The following is a 20948-nucleotide window of genomic DNA, read 5'->3' on the forward strand; positions in this document are numbered from 1 at the left end:
GCTTGCTGCCATGCACAAAGCAATTTCCATATTGGCTGAAAACCCAATCTGATTCCAATTGTCGCTTATGTGGTACATTGCAAGAAGATATGCTGCACCTTCTCTGCACATGCAAAGAACTAATAAAGGAAAGGAGACAGCTTTTAAAACCACTTTTTAATCAGAGAGGTATTCACACACGGAGACAGGCTGTGCTGGCATGTTTTGCACCCGAGGACACGCAGCTTAACTGCCTCTTTGTAAAATTCTTGAAAGAAGTGGAGAATAAAATGCCTAGTCAGAACAGCAACACAGCTGACAAGGAAAAGTCGGACGCTGCTAAATAACTGCTTATTCTTTTAATGTAAACATTAATTGGTTATAGTTTTTTTTTTTTTACTGGTTTTAATATTTTTGTAAAACTGATCAAATGTAATGAGATATTTTGTAGCAATGGTTTTAAGTAACTCTGCTAAATAAAATAAACTTGAAAACTTGAAACAGCCTGAGAAGTGTAAGTAAATGCATACATAGTTGATAGGAAACAGTCTGGAAGAGGCAGACAAGGACTTGAGTAAAGGCACAGCTATGGAAGTGGGGAAAGAGGCCTATTAATAAATGGTTAAGAGGAAGAGTAGTAGGAGTGTGAGAAACAGACAAATAGGTGGGTGAGGAAACAGAAGTCCTGATACTTGTAGGTAAGAGGAAATTGAATGCAGCAAGAGAGCTAATGGGGTAAGTGCGGCGAGAAAATAATTGGTAAATGTGGAAGAGTTCCCCATGGATATAAATTAATGGGTAAATCAGGACATAGTGGAAGAGATACAAGGTAGGGAAATATGTTTAGTGGCTTTTAAGCTTTTTGTGGTTTTTAACTTCAATATTTCAAAATGTTTTAATTAAAACTAGATTGAAAATATGAGCTGAACACACTTTGAACTGCCTGTTCAACACAAAGGTGTTTGTGAAAGGTCTGCTTTCAACATTGAAAATGCAAAATACAACCACAAATAATGTAACTAAAATTACTATTGCTGTAAAGTCTGAAAGTGACCCACCCGGCGGCCGCTCTGGCCAAGAAATGGGTTTAGTGGCCTGAGATGCCCTTTATCTGTGGCCGTTCGCTGAGCCCCTTTCCACACAAATCACATTAATAATTCTTCTGTGAGGGAGCGCTTTAGGTGTAAAAGCGAGGACTCACCTGAACAAGACCCACAGCCAGCCACATAGACACTGATATCCCGAACCTAAGGATTATACTCCAGGAAGCTAGGTAAGTGCCATCTGCAGGATGTAAATCCAAATTAAGGTCATTTGCAGCTAGGTTCTTTAATCCAATGACCTGCCGAAGAGAGACATGTCAGACTCATGAAAGACATAAAATCTTTATTCTATAGTACTCCCCTATCACAGTGGAAAAACAATACTTCAGAATTCAACCAAATGGGAAAAACTAATTTCCAGTCCTAACTCATGCATATATTTATAATACAATGTGTTTACTATCTTCATAAAGAGGTTCTAATTTCGGATAATTCCCCAATGGTACTTGAACACTTTCCTCTATCTTGTTTTCCAGTTAATTTAATGTTCTAGCATTTTTTCTAATGCCACAATCAAGACAAACTGATTAAAAACAATTTACTCTCAAATCTTTAAGTGAAGCACAAATCAGTAACAACTGCTTCTGTGATTCACTTGAGCACATAAAGCATTCACATATTCTCCCAAACCCTCAATTTTATGCCACCTCCTTTTGCTGTCAAATCGTGAGATAACACATGTTGCAACCTAATAATTTCAATGCATGAAAAAGAAGCCTCAATTTTCACCCAGTAATCCTCATAAACCCATCACACTCAACTTACAAGGAGCAGCATGGGATTTCACAACTGGATGTACTCCACATAAGGAGAGAACTTAACCCTATGCCTTTCTCGTGACACAACATTTTGAACTGCAGTTCAGTTCAAGTACAAACATCAGAATTATCTTTATTACCCTATTTTGCTACAGTATCTTTAGGTGATACTATCAAACCTCCACCATAATGTTGATGATAGATTTAAATGGGTAGTACTTTTGCAGAAGAAGTTGTAGAAGTGATGCATTAATTTACTATCGGCATGGATGCTGAGTCTCCGAATGTTCAACTCTATATGAACACCTCCTTACTTTATGCACTAGGAATGGAGAGTACTCTTTCATAGTCCATCCTCTATCATCTTGAGCAAATCCTTCACCTCAAACACCTGCAAAGATGTTCCCGAAATAAGCCCGCAGGCTCCAGTGTCTGTTGAATTTGATGACAATTTCCGTGACAAGTCCAAACTAGACGTTTGAAAGGATGCAACTTTTTATATTTTTTATGAAAGGTCTATGGAATGCTTCACACCTTTTTCAAGTGTTTAATTTTGCCTCATCTGCATTAACAATTTTTTTTACAGGTATCCTTACAGAGTACCAAGAAAATGTTTTTTCACACTTTGCAGCAATCAGTTAGTGTTCTCGTGTACAATGCCTTTCTGCATAGTAACACTCCGCGAAAGGGGAGTAGGCATCATAGAAAAATTCTGAATATGTTTTCCCACTTGGCTAAATGTGATTAGAAAGCAATTGAGAATAAAAATAATGAAAACTTTATGAGGAGTGAACATCTTTAGCTTAGCAAAGATTTGCTGGGGGAAAAAAACCTTCTACTCCCTTATGTAATTAATTGGTACTGAGACTTATCCTTGCCAACTTGGCAAATACATCTAAACATAAAAAAGTAACTTATTTAAATACATTGCTAGTGCTGAAAGTAGCATTATCACACCGGTACCCATTAGCGACCCATGTACATTTTGACGGAATGATTTGAGACTATATTCTTTGGCTTGGAAATATTCTACTTCTAAACAGATCTGTGAGGGTAGGAAGTGAGGTTCTCTCACTAATGGCCCAAGAATGTACAACTCCAGCTTAACTAGGAACATGAAAGTTCTACAGCGAGTTATATTTGTCATAGGATTCATATGAAAAAACCTTCAAGAGGTCATATTGGATGGTGATGACGGCGATTGACTTCACACATGTGCTATCAATAGCATGTTGTCAGAAGAATGCTTGTCTTTATATGTGTGATGGACAAGCTCTTTGATGGTAATGAGGTTGCCATTTTTTTGTACGTCATTTGTGACAGGATATTGACTTGTTGGTCACATCATTCTGAATGCACGATAAACTGAAATAAGTTGAATGGTAGTGATGTAGAATTGCCTAGTATTACAGTATTCTTTTTGTGTCACTGATTCTGCGTCACAAGCAAAGTGCTAATGTAAATTCCTTGTATGTAAGCTCAAAATCCTTGTCGATTAAGTGATTCCCTGTGAGCTTCAACTTTTTGGATTAAGAGCTCATAAAACACCATTGTCCATCAATTATATTTAGGACAAGGATCTGACGAATTCAGCAAAGATATGAAGAGGCCTGTTGCAAAATGTAGTATGACATAAAGGACAGAATCAAAGATAAAACTGTTCAGACAAGGGAAAGGCAGCTACAGAATTGATGGGGGGGTCCTCTTTATGTTGAACTCACAACCATACAGAAGGTTTTGGGGATGATGGATGTTGTGTCAATCAGGGGGCTTCCAGGAATGGATATCACAGGTCCTGTACAAGGTCTGTATTTGCATGCATCACAAAAAATGTATTTGGAAGCAAGTAAAAGTCTTGAGTAGCATAATTGTGCCAATTAACAAGATGTACCCTTTGACACCAGATGACAAAATCAGGTTGACACCATGTTGTTTATCCATATGTTCATCCTGTTTTTGCGGCTGGGGTTTATATCAAGGACCAAATCAGGAGGTCCAAGGATGACGCCAGGGTGCTGCCCTCTGTATATAAAATGTTGTCATGCATTCATTTGTATGTTGGGAACTGAGAAGTAATTTTAATGTTGCAAGTTGTCATTATGTTTACTTTGCGCCATAGAAGACACCACACACTTTTTCGGGAGGCATCAGCTACAATACACGTGATGAAGTGAGAACGAAGTGCATAACTCAACCATTCACTCCAGAACCATATAATGCTGAGGATAAAGGTTATGAAATTCCAATGGGGACTTGCCAAATTGAGTTGTGCACCTACCTGTGAATGATCAACTGGCTTTTCAATCACACAACGCTACTTTTTCAGGTGAGTAATTTAATAAGGGGGCCATGGAGCTGTTGAACAATGCCCAACAGCAATGAGTACTCATAGAGATGAAGAGAAAAGTTGGGAAAGCACACAGCACTTACAAAAAGGTATTATTCAGTCATAAGAAAGGAATTTTGGAGACTGACCAATGGCCTTAGCAGTTTAGCAGCAACTGATACACAGGTATCTCCTAGACTACATCTCTCTCATAGGCAATGCACAAACAATACAAAGTCTGCCCAGCTGGTTAATGGGCACAATTGTCAGCACAGCGGAATATGTAGAATCAGCAACTTTATCCTCTAGCTGTCTGTTTGCCAATTTCAATTAATCCTCAGTAAAGGTGCTGCCCTTTAACAACCACTGGATGTGTTGCCACTTTAAGAAATATGAAGTAGTTTTGTTTTACAAAAAATGCAGTTCGAGCCACAGTTAATATTCTGTTTATTAAGACTGCCCGTAGGTTTGACAATTAATTTGATTGTGTGCTGCAATTTATATTTGTGATTAAACCTTCATTAAAGAAATGTAGCATAGCTGTATGTAACTCTTGTGCTACCTTACATCATTTCTAAAATAAGGTGTGTTGTGCTAAGTCATATCTGTAAGAGATAGGAGAGATGGTTACATCTGCACATATTTCATTTGGACAAACTTTTATGTGTGACTCATCAGCCATACATTATTGCAGTTATGTGGCCAAACAATAAATGAATAATCCTCTCAAGGAGTCTTCATCAACACAATCTTCTCTCCTATTATACATAATGGTTTACTTGGAAGGTAACCTGTGTAGGGACTGGTCTTTTCAGAAAATGGTAGCAATGAATCTGGTAAGGTTTAATGAAATCATGGAAAAAAATATTAGCAATTATCTGGTGTTTCACATCTGCCCCTTCACACTTGTCACCTTCACCAACTGCATCACTGGAATCTTCTACAAAGAACCAGGAGTCAAAATCGTGAGCTGGATAGGGATGTTGAGCATCATACAGCACAAATAATTTTTAGCAGTTTTGGTAGTGCGAACCTCACCAAAGGGTATATGAGTGCAGAACTAGAGGGTTTTTCTTGCACTTTTTCCCTCTTTATCTGGGGAAGCATGGTGCGAGAGGCAGAACGTCTGCCTGTATGTGTTAGAGATTATCTTATCCAGATGTTTTGTTTCTCTTCCCAGCAGAATGTCAGAACTGTAGGCAATAGTTGGAATTTATTTTGCTCGAACAATGTTCAAAATAGATGTAATGATCAGGTCCTGAAGTTCGTTTGACAAGGTGCCAAATGCATGGAGGAGAATGGAGGCTCTGTGTTTCATATATTGCTTGCGGGGTGAGAAGAAACCTCATTTGTCGATCAGTACTCCTAGGTATTTGTATTCCACTTCCCTCTTAATATGATTGCCATTTAGAAACCAGACTGTTCTATTGACTAAATTTGCCATAACCAAGATTTTAGTTTTCATAAGATTCACTTCGCAATTAAGAATAGGCATAATTATATAGGGCATTCGAGACCGGTTCTTGTTTGCCCCAATAATAGGACATGGTTCACTTAGAAAAGACTGCTCACAGCACGGCCCCGAATTCTTCGGGAGGTGAGGGGGAGTGAGCAGAGGCTGTGTTTAATGGTGTTGATAGGGCTGCCAAAAAGATGTTAAACAAAAGCAGTGAAAGAAAGGACACATCTTTGCTTTAGTCCCGTGGTGGTCTGAATCCTCTCAAGACCTTTACTATTGGCCACATGATGATATATAGTAGGAGTAGGCTTCTTAACAAGGGCGGTGGTATCCCCAGACTTTATATATTGATCTCTAGAACAAATGTATGAGCTAAGTAAAAGCTAGATTTGAAATCTCACTGCCACCATTTTGTGTGCCACCTATGGAGGCCTTGTTTATTGAAGTTGGTGTGTGGAGTTTGTACAGGCAATTTAAGTTGATTATCTGTCAGATAATGTTGATTGTTAATGGCAGTACCCCCTTGTCTAGGTCGAATTTGCCAATTATATCTTCCAAAATCGAATACAGAGTGCCTCTGCGAGGATTACCACAGTCCTTGTTGGTTAATTGCTAGACCTTCAAGGCCTAGAATTAAGTTCATTGAGGGAGGGATTTCCCAAATAATGGGTGACTTTAATTTCCCACTCCCTGAACGTGGCTCTCTCCTTGACTCGCATGTTCTGCTGAGACCGAAGAAACAAGGGTAGGTTCACTTCTCTGATGACGACGAGGTGGTAGAAACTCAATTAAGACAATGTTCGGAGACCTGATGTGGGCTAAGGAGGGAATAACTTTTAGTAACTGAATTATGTTTCCTCATGTTAAGTAGATCGTGGTGCCCTTTTTAAATATATTCTGGGTTAAAAAAATCGTTTTTTTGCTAGTACGCACTGATTGGCACAATGCTATTGGTTCTCTCTCATTTGATACAGGATATCTCCACTTTCCAAATGCTTTATTAGTTTATTAGCAGCCTCCGTCGCAGAGTTAGGAGAATTGCCATGTTCAGTCATGATGGTATAGCTCAGCCTCGCCCCCCCCCAAACTCCGGCTGGCATATGACACACTGCTTCTTCCTAGAGGCCTTCTCCTGTATGCCCGAGATCAGTATCAAACTAGCAGAGCGACTAGTTGTAGAGTTGACTGCAAATTCTTTGTTGGTTTGAGTTGTAGGAGTTGGTCATGTTAGGTAATGTATCCTCATGAAAATTTGAGCACACTCTTATCTCATGCTTGCTCTGGGGGTTGTTCCTCACTCAAATTACTTTTGCCTGTAAATGTCGTTGGAAACTTGGCCGAATGGAACTGTCCCAGGGGGCTTCATCGCCCTGCTATGAAATATTGGAATAAGATTTCACCAATTGCAGCCTTCAGGGTTTTAATTTTCTTGCAGTTTTTATTTCTAGCTTTCCAGTTTCTCTTTCTTTTATGTTTTGTTAATGGAATGTTGTTGATTATAGGGGAAAAGAATGAATCTCATGAGCGCTCTGTCCGAGGAGTTGGGCTATATGGATCAACAATGTGGGCAGTGTTAACCATACTGGTGATATTCCACCCGATATACTGGGTCGGGATCTAATTGATGCTGTGATAACTGCACTACTGCTGAATACATCGAAGGTATTAATCGACCTGATATACCTTGATCAATGGTTACAGTAGGAGCTGGGGCTTCAACACTTACACACGAAACAAGAACATAGCTGTTTGTATTAAGGTAAGGCACCAATTAGACTGGCTGATATGTGTAATTGTTTATTTTTAAATCTGTGAGAACGGTTGAGAGGAAGTCAGGTAAGTGACTTTGTCTATTGTAGGAGAGCAGGCACACCCAGTATTTCTCGATTTCCCCTGCCTGCACTTTCATGATCAGAGTGCTAAAGTTTTCCACTTTGGTGTCTATGCCCGATACAGACACTGCCCAGGTTAGCAAATTGAACTGCAAGTCTAGGTTTTTTTGAGTGGTAGTTTAGAGTAGTGACTGCCACTTGAAATGTGTCCAAAAGAGAAAGCCAACAGCCATTGGTAGAGGAGCCTGTGTTAACTTGGCCAGTTTGCTACTAGTTTCCAGAGTGGGCATACTATAGGGTCCCTTTTGATCCCCAGTGACATTGTGCAGACAGTGGGCGTGCAATCTTTGACGTCGGCCAATGGGGCAAGAGCTGCAGTGCTTTCTTCTGGCACGTTGGTATTATTAGGGGGTTAACATTTCCATAACTTTGAATTTTTGTGTGCCTAATTGCGTTTCTGCTGAGCACTCTTTTGTGCAATCCATTGAGTGCTCCTTTTGCAGACCATCCTGTCCAATGTGTCCACTTGCTTTGCATTACTGGGGCTATCCACCAGTGACTCTGCTTGGTTGAAAAAGTCGAAAAGAGTTTGTGGCGGGTGTGTGCAGGTTTGATTTGACCATGCTCCAAGCCTGGAGCTGGAGTAGGTCAAAGTGTTTTTATTAGCTTTGACTTTATCAACTTATATCACACAATTTGGTTGCTGCTTCCTTGTGATGGGGGTCACCAGGCCTCTTTGTTTGTCTAACTTCACCCTCAACCTAAGGTAGAGAAGTGATGCTGCATGCTTGTTGGGGTTGTGAGACATCCACCAGATTACAGTCTTTTGGGCCGAACCTCTTAAACTCCCTCACTCCATCTAATGCTCACTAGGCTCCCAAGTTCCCAGGTTTCAAAGTTCAAGCTCAAACAGCAGATTTACAGTGTTTTTTACAGGTTTTTTATAGTGACAGCCTGGGTAGATGTACCAGACTGTAGTGGCTGCGAAGGCTATTTGGGGAGAGCATTGCTTTGCACAAGACGCATTGACTCCTAGGGTGGCCGCTTTCATGCTCTGTGGGCTCAAACCACCACCACTGAGACTAGTCCACAGTGACTCATGCCCCACCTCCAGTGGCACTCAGTGTTCCCTTCCTGCCTCCCACTCTGAGTCGGGCACAGGCCATATTCGCCGAACGGATGAGGCATATTAAGGCCGGGTGAGGAGACAAGGAGCTTGCGGCAGCTTCAGCATTGTAGTTGCTGGTAGGTGGTGGCACAACAGGTCAGGCTGTCGATGCCCCCCTGTGCAGCCTCAGAGTAAGCTGATAGACTATGGCAGAACATAGCCCAGCCCAGTTCACAAACCCGTGGGCCACACAAACCCTCAGGCTGCAATGGCGACCATAGAATCCACCCTTTGCTACATTAAGCTCCACAGTGGACTTAGGAAATGACATGTGGTATTGCATTTCACATAGCAAAGCTTCTATAACTAATGAGAATCATGGGTGAGATGCTCCTTTCACCAATGGATCTGCAGAGAAGACAAAAAATGAATGTGCAGATGTGTAGCTGTGTGGATGTTGCATCATAGCTCCAAGTTCTGGTGAGTAGGATGTATCGTCTCAAGAACGGCATGTTCAGACTGTGCATTGCCTATGCCTTCTCTGCAGTCATGTTGAAAAGGTTTACTTGTGACCAGTAAATCCTATTTTTTCTTTGATTCATCTAAACCTGCCTTTCCAACTGCAAGTCCTCTTGAGTTATCTCCATCGTCTCCAAATGGACAGAGCTACTGCAATTGCTGCCTTGTGGTGTAGGCACAAATGCATAATGGTGCCTTTTATTATCATATAGCATGTGATGGAATTTAAACTTGAAATAATGGTGAAATTAAAAAGCTGTTGATATCGCCAAGGTAACCATATTTATGGCTGAATCTAGGAGTAAACTTTCAAAATTGTAGGAAAAGCACAAATCTGAAAATAATGCACTGAAATAAAATGACACACAGTCAAAGCTAAATTGATCACAAAATGACATATGGCTATTGAGTTAGAGCTGGACAAAAATTGTAGCAAATGACGAATCAATCTAAGTGAGGCAGTTTTGAATAAAATATTCTTTTTCAACTGCCTTATCTCCTATGAATCTCACATAGCCTCCTTCAATTCCCCTACTAAATATATCCCTATCTAAAATAAGACTAGGATAATTAACTTTTCAAGGCAATTGCTGGTGAAATATGTGCCGGATTTCTAGATTACCAGTGTACCCTAGTGTGTATTTTAATAATTCAAGATCTCCGCCTTTCTGTCAGATAGCATGATTTAAAATGTAGCTGTACTATAGCATTGCCACCGACTGTCAATCTAATGTGTTTCTGGATCATCTTCTCTCATTGAAACAAATGATAACACTGTAGACTAGGAATGCAGTCTTCTCTGGACAAGGAGAAATTGGCGCCGCTCTTTGTTGGAGTCTACTAAGCTCTTCTATGGAATTGAAAGGCAGTAGGGTGAACAAATCAAAGTCATGTTCCACAATGAAGGATTTAGAAGTACAAGAGTGATCGGCAGTTCCTGCTCTGAGAAGGTTGAGACCTGTTCACTTACCTCCAAAAGCAGTAACACTGCAAACAGCTGAAGTGTCGGGGACAATTTCCTGTGCGTCTGTAGCTCATTCCACTCATTGGCAATCAGAATAGTTCTCCAAAAACTCACAGACGGCTTTCCTGAGAAAGAAAATAATTTCTGTTAGGAATCCACTTTATGTTTTGCTTACATTGTGCACAGAGCAGAACTCTGTTGCATCTAGATGATGAGATGGAATAAATGAATCGCAATAGACAAAGATGCAGATTTACAAAGATTTGACGCAACGTAGCTAGACAACTTGTTCTGGACAAATCACATGGATTCACTCTGGGCACCACCATCACTCCCAAGAAAACAAAGATGGCCTAAACCTCCTGCTTCTCACTTGGCACTTCCCTGCTCATGGCTTCCCAAACTCCAAACTGGCCTCATCGGAGGCTTGCTACATACTAGAGCACATCTCATTTAGGGCCAAAAGAAATATGGCCACATCACCCCCAGGCTGATGTGTTTCACTGGGTTCCTTTGCCAATCTGTGCAATATTATATAACAGGTACAAACGGGTAGCTTACGAGTAGTTTAATCAAATGTTTAGATTTGTTTCTACTAGAATTACACAATGATATGTTGGACTTGCACTAGTTATCTTGCGGTATTCGGCAGGTATGCATTTCCTGATAATACACTTTTCCTTAATTTTTAGTGATTGTTTTACATTTTTATGGATTAGCCTATTTATGATGTAAATAGAGTATAAAGATCAGTTTATGAGAAGGTCTCTATATATTAATAACCTTTTTAGATTTTTTAATCTATTCATATTGATTATAAACATAAGCTTGGTTCATCTGGGGCTTGATTAACTCATTTTTCGCAGCCCTTGACCAATGACCGTGTGTTTTTGGTATATAATTCTATTTCTCATTATTACTGGTTCACATGCTCTTAATGCAATGATTTCAATTATTTAACAATAACATTGAATTGATGGATTTAAATGTGCAAATGGATGAAAAGCAATCATATTAAGTTAAGACACAATGGTATTCTGAAGTGCAGCACACTGCGTTAGCACAAAACTGATGTGCCCATTTACAGACAATTATACAGGTTATGTCACAAAACTGCATTTTCAACAGATCTTCAAAACCAACCCAGGTTCCTCCAGTGGGAGATGTTTTAAAAGAAGTTATAATTTTTCTAAAATTGAATAATATCTTTGATTTGCTGAAGGCCTGTCCAAATCTGAAGTACACAATGCAGGAAGCAGGCTCTCTATATAGTGTACCAAAATGAGATGCACTGTGCAGAGTGTCACGGTATCCTTTATTAGTGTACAGAGGCTTGCTTTAACAATCCCAAGGTGCTCTTTTTGTGGTAGTGTGGTCGAGCAGCCTTACGCTTATCAGAGGAAAGTGTTAGGCATTTGTTGCACACAGACTAAATAAAGGAGACACACACTCAATAAGGAAATCCAACACCAATTTATAAAAATAGCATAGATTTTTAAAATCATTTCGACACCAAGATCTCCAAGATTAGGTTACACTTTGAGTTAGAGATTTTCAGGAATACAGAAAACACAGCTGTCAGATTTGAGGCATGAGCCTCAATATGCGGCTAATGTAATCCTATGGAAGAAACACACACTGATTAGCGTCACTTGCACACAATGTAACAGGACTGTTCTTCTGGACTTAGGGTAAGAAGGGACCACGGTCCTTAGAACCACCAGTAGATTCAATATACCTACCCTGGTGTGTCCAGGTGCTGGTTGCAATGGTAGCCTCGAATGCTACAGCTGAAGTAAATGGAGAAAAGTACCTGTAAGGAAAAGGCTGCAAGTGGTGACTGGGGGACCAGTCTGGCAGGACCTAAAGGGAGGCTTGGCTCTTGAGGGTCTCTGGAGCAAGGGTGCACCATCGAGCAGCTCTGACTTGGGCTGTGGGGCTTGGGTGCAGAGGTGTTTTGTCTAGCGAGTCACTTGCTTTGTAGGCTCTCACTTTTTAGGTTGACCTGTTGATGGGGGCAAAACAGGACAGTAGGACCACTCTTGATGGTGGTTTCTCTGAAACTGACATCCCATGTTGGTAGGTCGGTCTTGGCAATGCTGGTGTCCAAGCTAGACACTGAACAAGCTTTGGCTGCTGCAATGGTTCCGGTACATCTGGTATTGGTTCAGGGAGGCTCCTGGGGATCTGGCGTCTTCAAACTTGGTGGAGAGACAGATCCAACCGGCTGGAGCTTGTTGACCTACTGAGCGGCTGCTGCGTTGGTGGGCCTGGTGGTAAGCAGATCGGGGAACAGGACGTTGCAGTCGGTGCCTGCAGGCAAGTGGCTCCTCCACTTCAAGGGAGATGCTGGTTGGTTGGGTAAGTGCTGGCAGCCCTCTTAGCCTTTTAGAGGATGCACAGCTGCAAGACGAGTTGGCTCTTTGCAATTGTAGGGACAGGAGCAGGCAGGCAGGGTTTGGTGCCAAGTCCACATCTAAGCCACAGTTCTTGCTTTCTTCGGCTCTTCTTTGTCCTTCTTCTTCCCTAGTCAGGCGAATCTGAGTTTCTGGGGTCCACATAAATTCTCAATTTAGGGGCGTTAGAGGGAGTGAAGGGTAGTAGCCAATAGGCTACTTACCCTTGGGGTCACTACACCCCCTATATGACCACTTCCTGTGAGGAGTGGGCATAACACAGTCCCAGAGTTCCTAATTCCACAAAAAAAAAGATGGTGGCACCCTTCTTTCATGGAGCACATCAGGCATTAGGGGCGTGACTAGCCTGGTAGTGAACAAGCATACTAGCATAGCTAATTTCCTGTCTGTCTTGGTGACAAATGGGCCGCAGGGCAGGGAGTGGCATCCACCAGGTCTGGGGGAAGCCTTGAACACATATCAAAGATGGTAGGGGTTTTGAAGCCCCTGGCCTTGAATTGCTAAATCACTAGTAATCCTGCTGGAGAAGGTGTGAACACCTTTCTATGGAACAGGCATTGGTTCTGGCCTCAGAGAGCGTGGGGTCTCACCTTCAGGTGGTCAGAAACCGGTCTGTGGTGGCAGGCTGGATGATTCCAGTCAGCCAGCACACTAGAGGACTAGAACGTTTTTCAGGGGGGACCTCTGAGGTGCCTACTGGGTGCATGTTATAATAAATCTGGCACTGACATCAGTTATCAGATTTATTGAGACAAGGCGTTTGATACCAAACACCATAGGTTTCAAAAAAGCCATTGTGTAGATGGGGCAACTCGTAATATTCAATGCCCAATATGTATACTTAAGATGGCTTCTCTGTTCATTTGCACCATTTAGCACTCAAACTAGACAGCACAAGGGGCTTAACTGCTCATGCAGATATGCCCTCACATGTAATATAATGCACCCTGCCTTAGGGCTACACGGCCTGCTGTAGGGGTGACTTATATATATTACATGCAGTGACTTGTGACTATGGCATGGCACACAGCGAGTGTGCCATGTTGTGTTTGCAATCGTGGTTTTCAGATTGCCACGCAGTATGCCATGGCAGCCTGTATACAATTTGTATGGGGGGCGTCCCTTATGGTGGCATAATATAAGCTGCAGCACTTAGGGAACTTCTATAGCTACCATGCCCTAGGTACCAGGGCTTTGCACTTGCTAGGGACTTACAGGGGGGCTAAAGTCCTTGCCAATTGGTGAAAAATTAGACTTTACCTTGTTCTAGGGAAAGAGCACTGGCACCTGGTCAGCAGGCTTCGGTGCACTGTCAGAGTTGATCACCAGCACCTAGTAGCTCTAATGGGGCAAGATGTGTGTGGGGGGGGGGGGCAACTGCTTCAAAATTCAAGTTTCCTACACACAATGTCTTACAGATTGTGTGAGTTAGTTTATAAGCCATGGGGATGGAGTAGGATAACATCTGAATGACCTACTCTCAGACACACTGAGGAACATAGCAATTCACCGTGAGGATTTATTCAATAAAAACACAAGTGCAAGATAGCAAAGTGGGTTAATGACCTGCACAGATCTGTGTGAACTTGAAGGTCACTGAGATGAACCCTGGTGATTCAGATTTTCATCATTCTGAAGTAAAGAAAATAAAGGTCATTCAGGTGCTTAAATATGAGCCCTTCTTGGATATTGGAACGCAGGTTTAATGCTAAATCTGACGCTAGGTTTTAGCACCAATTGCACAGAAGTAGCAAACAGCAATGGAAACTTAAATCAGCAGTTTAAAAAAAAGCACACAAGGACTTAGCCATGTTAAGTTTTCTGGAAAACACAGGTTATCAAACGATGTAAGAAATTTCCATTTGGGTTCATTGCATGCAAATGAATCTCAAGTGGGTATCCTGAAAATTTAGTATGGTCCCCATCCTGGTGGCCCACTGTTATTTACCCCTGGCCTACAGGAACTAAAGGGAGTCCTGAGCTTTGTGTTTTTTTGTTGGTATATGTAATGCAGTGTGGAAATAGCTACCCAAGTCGCAGTAGTCCATTTTACACAGAAAAGTTTTGTGTAGAAGGGGCAGAAAGGATGTCCCATGGACCATCCAGACATAACCCTGCAGGCAGGTGCAGTTACTCTCTGCACCTGCCTGCAGAGAGATCTCTGCCAGGTCAGTACCTGTACAGTGAAAGGCGGTCTGGTGACTTCAAACAGCCGATCTGTATTTCACTAATGCACTGTACCCAGTGAATTGAACATAAAGTCCTGTATATGAGTGAAATAAGCATTTGTATAGCGCATGGCTACCCGGAAGCATCCCAATATAGTGTTTCTCATCCAGTTGAGCGTAGATTAAAGAAACCTGGGCCAGTACTACACAAGGTGGCGCTGCCTGGTCTGCTCCACGGCACACTTTTAACTGAGTGTGCTGTACGCATCCAGGGCAATGCATCCTATTTCAGTAAATGTGCTGTCCTCAGCACAGTTTCAACCTTGTGCCTGCACTGGGTGCAGTGCATTAGTAAAATACAGCCCAGTTGATTGAAGTCACCAGACCGCCTTTCACTGTACAGGCACTGGCCAGGCGGAGATCTTCCTGCAGGCAGGTGCAGAGAGTAACTGCAGTTGCCTGCAGGGTTATGTCTGGAGGGTCCATGGGACATCTTTTCAGCCCCTTCAAAAGGGGCACCCTCGGAGGCCTCTCCTCTATGTGGAACACAGTCAGGGCACCTCCTTACAGCCTCTTTGCTTCTGTGCCCATTCTATATCATGACGCAGGCAGAGAGGCAAGGTGTTTCCTCATTTACATGGGGCCACACACCCATTCAAATGAGGAAACTGCCTAGTTGATTGCCCTGGCACACCATGTGCACCATTGCAATCTGCATTATAGGAAGGGTTGCACAAACATCAGTAGCTCCTTGTCAAATATCACACTGCCCCACATGAAGTAGGCGCTGGTTGCACTCCTAGGGCAATTACTTTAATATGGCTCTTGGAGATGAACAGGTAAGGTGAATATTTTGAAAGGGCACTCTTTACAGCTGGATTTAACACTAGGACTGGGCAAAATATCAATTATTATGGAGGAACCAGAGTAATTTATCTAATGTTATGTTACTCTTGTGATGCAAAATTACAGAAAATGGTGTGATTATGCCTCTTCGCGTAATTTTGGGCAAATACGCCTATCCAAGATCACAGGAACTGGCTTCTGCTGTTCCTGTTCTGGTGCATTTAGTGCTATTTTCTTAACGCAAAATGCATCCTCGGGTCCCTTTCAGATGTGAAGGTGACTTGTGCGTTAAGAAAATAGCACTAAATGCTGGGTTATTCTCCTCACATACTTCTGCATAATCTCACGTAATTTTGCTGTATTTTTTGTAATTACACTATAGGAAATTATGCGAGTTTATGCACATCCCTAATTAATGCACCGCCTATCTTCACAGCTTGAAGCACTGGGATTTAAATGATTTGCCCAGATTCACTCGATTTTATGGTCAAATGCCAAATTCTTTATTAAAATCCAGGTGTGATGAAGTTTTAACCCCCTCCCCTATACAAGTTTTCATTTGGGACCACCCTTTTTTGGGAATCTTTTCTGTGAGCGGGTCTCATTCACTGTAAGCTTTAGTAAAATAGACTTGGGTGCTTACAGCTATGCCCATCTTTTAAAATAAGGTCCACTGCTGGGGTAAGAGGCGCTGTGCTTGTACACATCATCATGTGTAACTTAGCCCAGCAACTGTGCACAGGTAGCCTGTCTCAGATGGGTTCTTTAATAAATAGATTATAATTTAATTGGTTGTTCAAAAATAAATGCCCCCATTTATTTTTGACAATAGTGTGTGTGAGTCTGTAGTGCTTCAATATATTCACTCTACAAGTGAAAGTTCTCATTCGCTCAACCTACAACAAAGTTGAGGATTTCTTTCCATAAACAAACAATGTCCCTGTGTGCAAATAAAACATTAATTTGACCATAGTAGAACTCCTGCTTTTTAAACAAAGTCGGCAGTAGGGAGTTTCTCGCGGATTGGTTTCTCACCTCTGTTATCTCCTTAGCTTCCTTTTCTGGTCAAGTGAACAGAACCTAAAAGCTTTTTCTCAGCGTATGTTGTGCTCTATAAATCTTTAAATCCAATCAAACTAATTACTTTTCTGGCCAGCAGGGAAACGAAAGCTTCCCCATATAATAGACATAATTTGGAAAGGATTAAACCTGTTCCTGAGGAACAAGGAGTATTGGGAGGGGGGGGGGGAGGGGGGGTCCGCAAGGACTAATTAACCCACAGTCACTGACAACCCTGGGCATTTCCTGCCCCAACAAAACAAAGAGAGGCAGCCATACCTCTTGCACCACTCACAGAAGAGGCTCTCCATTAAGATTTTGGAGGGAAAAGACCGGTTTGCTGTGTCATTTGGGGTGGGGCTAAAAGATGTAGAGGTGCTGTGGAGTAGATTTTGACATGTTAAAAGTTCTCAACTTGCAATGTGGGATGGAAGGGGGGGGGTGAATCGATGATGTGGCCTCTTTAGAGAGACATCCGCCTTCTAGAACGCCCCACCTCAACTTTTAAACACCTACACTGGGGAGTGCAGAGAAGGAGTGTAACCTGCCTTGAGGACCACAGGGTGATGTGCTACAAGTTGAAAGAAAAATGCCAAATTATAGAAGCCAGGAGTCCTAAAACTAACACTCCAGCCAGGAGCAAAATCCACCAAGCTCTGCTCGTGTGTGGCATGTCTGTCTCTGCTTCACTAGCCTGAGGCTCGGGGTTACCACTGTATGTGATTTGCCCATGGTGGGACTTTGACATTACCCACAGGGAGCACTCGGGTCCGGGGATTACCAAGAGAGGGATTAGGTGTGGCACTTCCCACTTTGAGAATCTTTGCCACCAGGGAGGACCAGTGCCCTAGATGTACATAAGTCAACCTTCCGGGCAGGTCCAATCACTCATGATGTGTGGTCTGGGCAGCCTTGGGCTTGAGGAAGTAGTTTGTGATCCTCAAGTGCCTGTTGAGGGCTCCACAACAGAGACGCCCCAGGACACCATTGGCAAAATACCCCAGTAGTTATAGTCGAGGCCCAATACACTTTGTCTGTCCCGGGACTCTCAGGATCTGATACCGGATACCAGGTGTAAGAAATGGGGTTATTACCTGAAAGGGGAGTGATCAGATATACCTCAGGCTCTTTGTGTCACCCCCCGAAAGCAACCCACGTCAGTAGAGCGCGTCAGTATGTAATCCAGTCGGGAGTACCCCCCATGGGGTGCCGAATGGAAAGTGTATTGTTTAGTCGTGGGATTATGCTCGCGCCAAAGATCAACTAGCCCAAGGGCCTCTGCAAACATCTTCATGGAGCCTGCTCCTACTTCTCTCCCCGAGCTTGACACCCTGTCCCACGCAGGGTCCATAACAACATTCATGTCCCCACCCAGCACCAGAACACCAAATGGGAGCTCCAGGAGCAGTGTACGAAGCATAGGCAAGGTGTTGGCATGCATCCTGGGTGGCAAGTACACCAAACACAAATTGAGGTCTCGGCCCTCCACACCCCGGTAATTGCCACATATCTGCCCATCTGATCATGCCATACCCTACGGGGAACAAGAGGAAGGGTTGTTCTGGCCAATATTCCCTCTCCCTGTGACCCGGTCGTGAACCTTGCATGTGTCAGAAACCTGTCTAGAGCTTTACAGGTGTTACCTTTCAAGTGTGTCTCCTGTAACAGGACAATGTCCCGTGCGTGTCTTCGGAGATACTGTAACACCATTGTGCGTTTAATTTTATTGCGGAGTCCATTTACGTTCCAGGCCATGATACTCAAGTCTCGGTCCCCAGAGGTGGGCGCAGGGGGCCGTGTCAGAGGAGTCACGAAACAGGCCGAAGAAGTCATAAGGATCGTTTAGGGAAAACCCATTCGGAGCTCACCCTTATGGCAAGGACGGCGACACTCAATAGTCCCTTTCCACCAAACCATCCTGTCCCCAATGTATGCCAAGCAAAATCTCATAGTGAATAATAAAACAACGCCATCTGAAGTGTGGCCATTTAACCCCGTAACACATAACTCCCCCCTCCCTGCTACCCTGCACAGTGGGCACAAAACCTTCCCCTCTGCCCCCAATTTGCAGAGCGCCTGTCATCCCATAACAGAACTACAAAAATCAGGTGAGCTTAAGCCACATGGAGGCCCCCACGTAGAGGATTGATGTGCCAACAACATTATCATAATACAACTCAAACCCACATTCTGTGAGGAAGTTAAATGTGTAAAAAGTAAAACTGTATTCTTAGCTGCATGTCCAGTCTCACTCTATGGCTCTGCTGCTTTGGGCAGTGCCCTTGCACCTGGCCCACTGGTCTGTGTGGGTTGCTCACTGGCGTGATCATATCCGATGGTGCTCCAGGTTACATCCTCATTTCCCTTGGGCTATGGTAGAGCCAACTCGGCGAGGAGGCCCTGCACTGTTGTCCATTGTCATGTCCGTCCGCAGCCTTTCCCACCGTATTACTGCCTTTGTGTGTGCATCGTGGCCGTCCCGCCATCCTCCAGCCATCCAGCCAGTCCCACACCTCCTCCAAGGTAGAGAACCTCCACACCTTGCCATCTGCTGTTACGTTGAGTATTGAAGGCAAGAGCATGGAGTACTTGATGTCCTTTGCCCGGAGGGCCTTCTTCGCCTCAAAGAAGGTTCATCATGCCTGTTGCACGTTTATGGTGAAGCCTGGGAAAAAGGTGATAACATTTTCATATTTGAGCCGGGGGACACTCTGGGCAGCCTAGAGGATCACATCTTGGTTGTAATAAATAAATATTAGGGCTATGATGGGGCGCCGCAGGGCTCCCGGCTGCTGTCGAGTACCCAGGACCCTGTGGGCCTGCCCCACAGAGAAGCATTCTGACAGTCCATGGGGCTGGAGCGATTTCAGTACGAGATCTTCCACGAATAGATCTACTGCTGGCCCCTACGCTCTCTTTGGGACTCCGATGATTTGAACATTATTGCATCGGGAGCGGCCCTCCTGGTCCTACAGCGTGGCTTCCAGCGCCCTGGTTGCGAGGGTGAGGTCCTGAACTTGTTTCTGGAAAGCTTTTGTGTCCACCGCCAGGCCAGCCGTGACCCCTTCCACCTTCTTCACCCGGGCTCCCTTATTACTCAAGTCAGCCCTTAGCAGCGAGACCTCCATTGTCACCAAATCAATCCTACCGGCCAAGTCAGACCGAACTCCCTGCAGAGCCGCCATCACGTCCTGCAGAGTGAGTTCATAAGCAAAAGGGGGAGATGAAGGCACCGGGTCCAGTCCAGCTACCATCATCACAGATCTCAGTGTGCCTCCCTCGGCCGGTTGTATTTATCTAGTTTTGTTTACTGGACACTCCGTGGCCCCTTGCCACCCGTCATTTTGGAGCTTCGCAAATCCCCCAGGGCCCAGCTCCAAGGGTTTAAGTGCAACCCACGAGGGAGGAGCGGAAAGCCCAGAGAGCAGTATCTGCCCAGATAGGTATCCCTCTCCTGGTGGCCTGTCGGGTTTCTTACCCCCAGTACTCCCCACCCACCCCACCTGGTCTCCTCAGCAACGATCAGTCCTGGAGGCACATCAATCAAGCTCTACAGCTCTTCAGGTGATCCAGGCCTTCCCCACAGCAGGCTACAGCTCGGACCCCCTCCTCTGCTGACACCAGTCTAACACCGCGCCCAGCTGTTGCATCCGATTAATCCAGAGTCTGACTGGGCTTCTCCTCACCACCATGATATTCCAAATGTGCTAGGAGGCCTCATCCGGGGCGAGAGTGAGGTAGTCTGGCCTCCCCATTCAGGAGAGTCGCCGGGGTCTTACTTGCACCCGTCCGAGTCCAGGACACTCCTCCCCACAGATCGCATCCACTCTGATCCCGCACTCTGCCTGGGTCTCACATCGATAAGCGCATGGGAGTGGGACCTCAATCCCTCTCTCTCCGCTCCTCAGTGGGCCACAGATTGTCAGCCCTCGTCTGCCCTGGTGCGTGACAGTATCTCTGCCCTCCAATTTGGCTGATGTGATCGGAGGCAGGGTCGTTCTTCCCCCGGCAAGATCTGACGGAGCATTCCATGTCCTGATCAGGGCCGGCCCCGCCCTCCTGTGACCGCGGCGCAGCCCAGAGCTCCACCACTTGAGTCCGGGGCTTACAGGCCGACGTAGGCCTCTCTGGGTCTTCCTCCAATTTCGGGTCTGTTTCGGCCCACCAAGGTGTCTTTGGCACGGCTCCTCCTACAGTCGCGCTTTATAAATCCCCTTTCATTTCATTTCATTACTGTGCCGCTTGGCCCTGCAATGGATGGTTTACCGGATTTATGCAGGATCAGTGAGAACCGTCCGGCAGAGCCGCTCTAAAGAGCGGTCCTCTTCAGTCACCGCAAGCCATGCCCCCCAACTGCCTCATGTCAACCACAATACTACGTTGAAATGTCTAAACTCCTTGAGGCTTGTT

General features: G+C 44.2%; 1 protein-coding gene across 2 annotated transcripts in view; it reads right to left on the reverse strand.

Moving 5' to 3' along the window:
• The window catches only part of LOC146780066 (meckelin-like), a 400358-nt gene that overhangs the window by 147292 nt on the left and 232118 nt on the right, over positions 1 to 20948 (reverse strand). For both annotated transcript variants that reach the window (XM_085637891.1, XM_085637890.1), the window contains exons 20-21: positions 10055 to 10173; positions 1181 to 1321 (exon numbers count right to left, since the gene is read on the reverse strand). In XM_085637891.1, the coding sequence (XP_085494017.1) occupies positions 1181 to 1321; positions 10055 to 10173 (260 nt within the window). The remainder of the gene's footprint in view (positions 1 to 1180; positions 1322 to 10054; positions 10174 to 20948) is intronic.

This window comes from Triturus cristatus, chromosome 12 (genome assembly GCF_964204655.1).
Source record: "Triturus cristatus chromosome 12, aTriCri1.1, whole genome shotgun sequence".
NCBI lineage: Eukaryota > Metazoa > Chordata > Amphibia > Caudata > Salamandridae > Triturus > Triturus cristatus.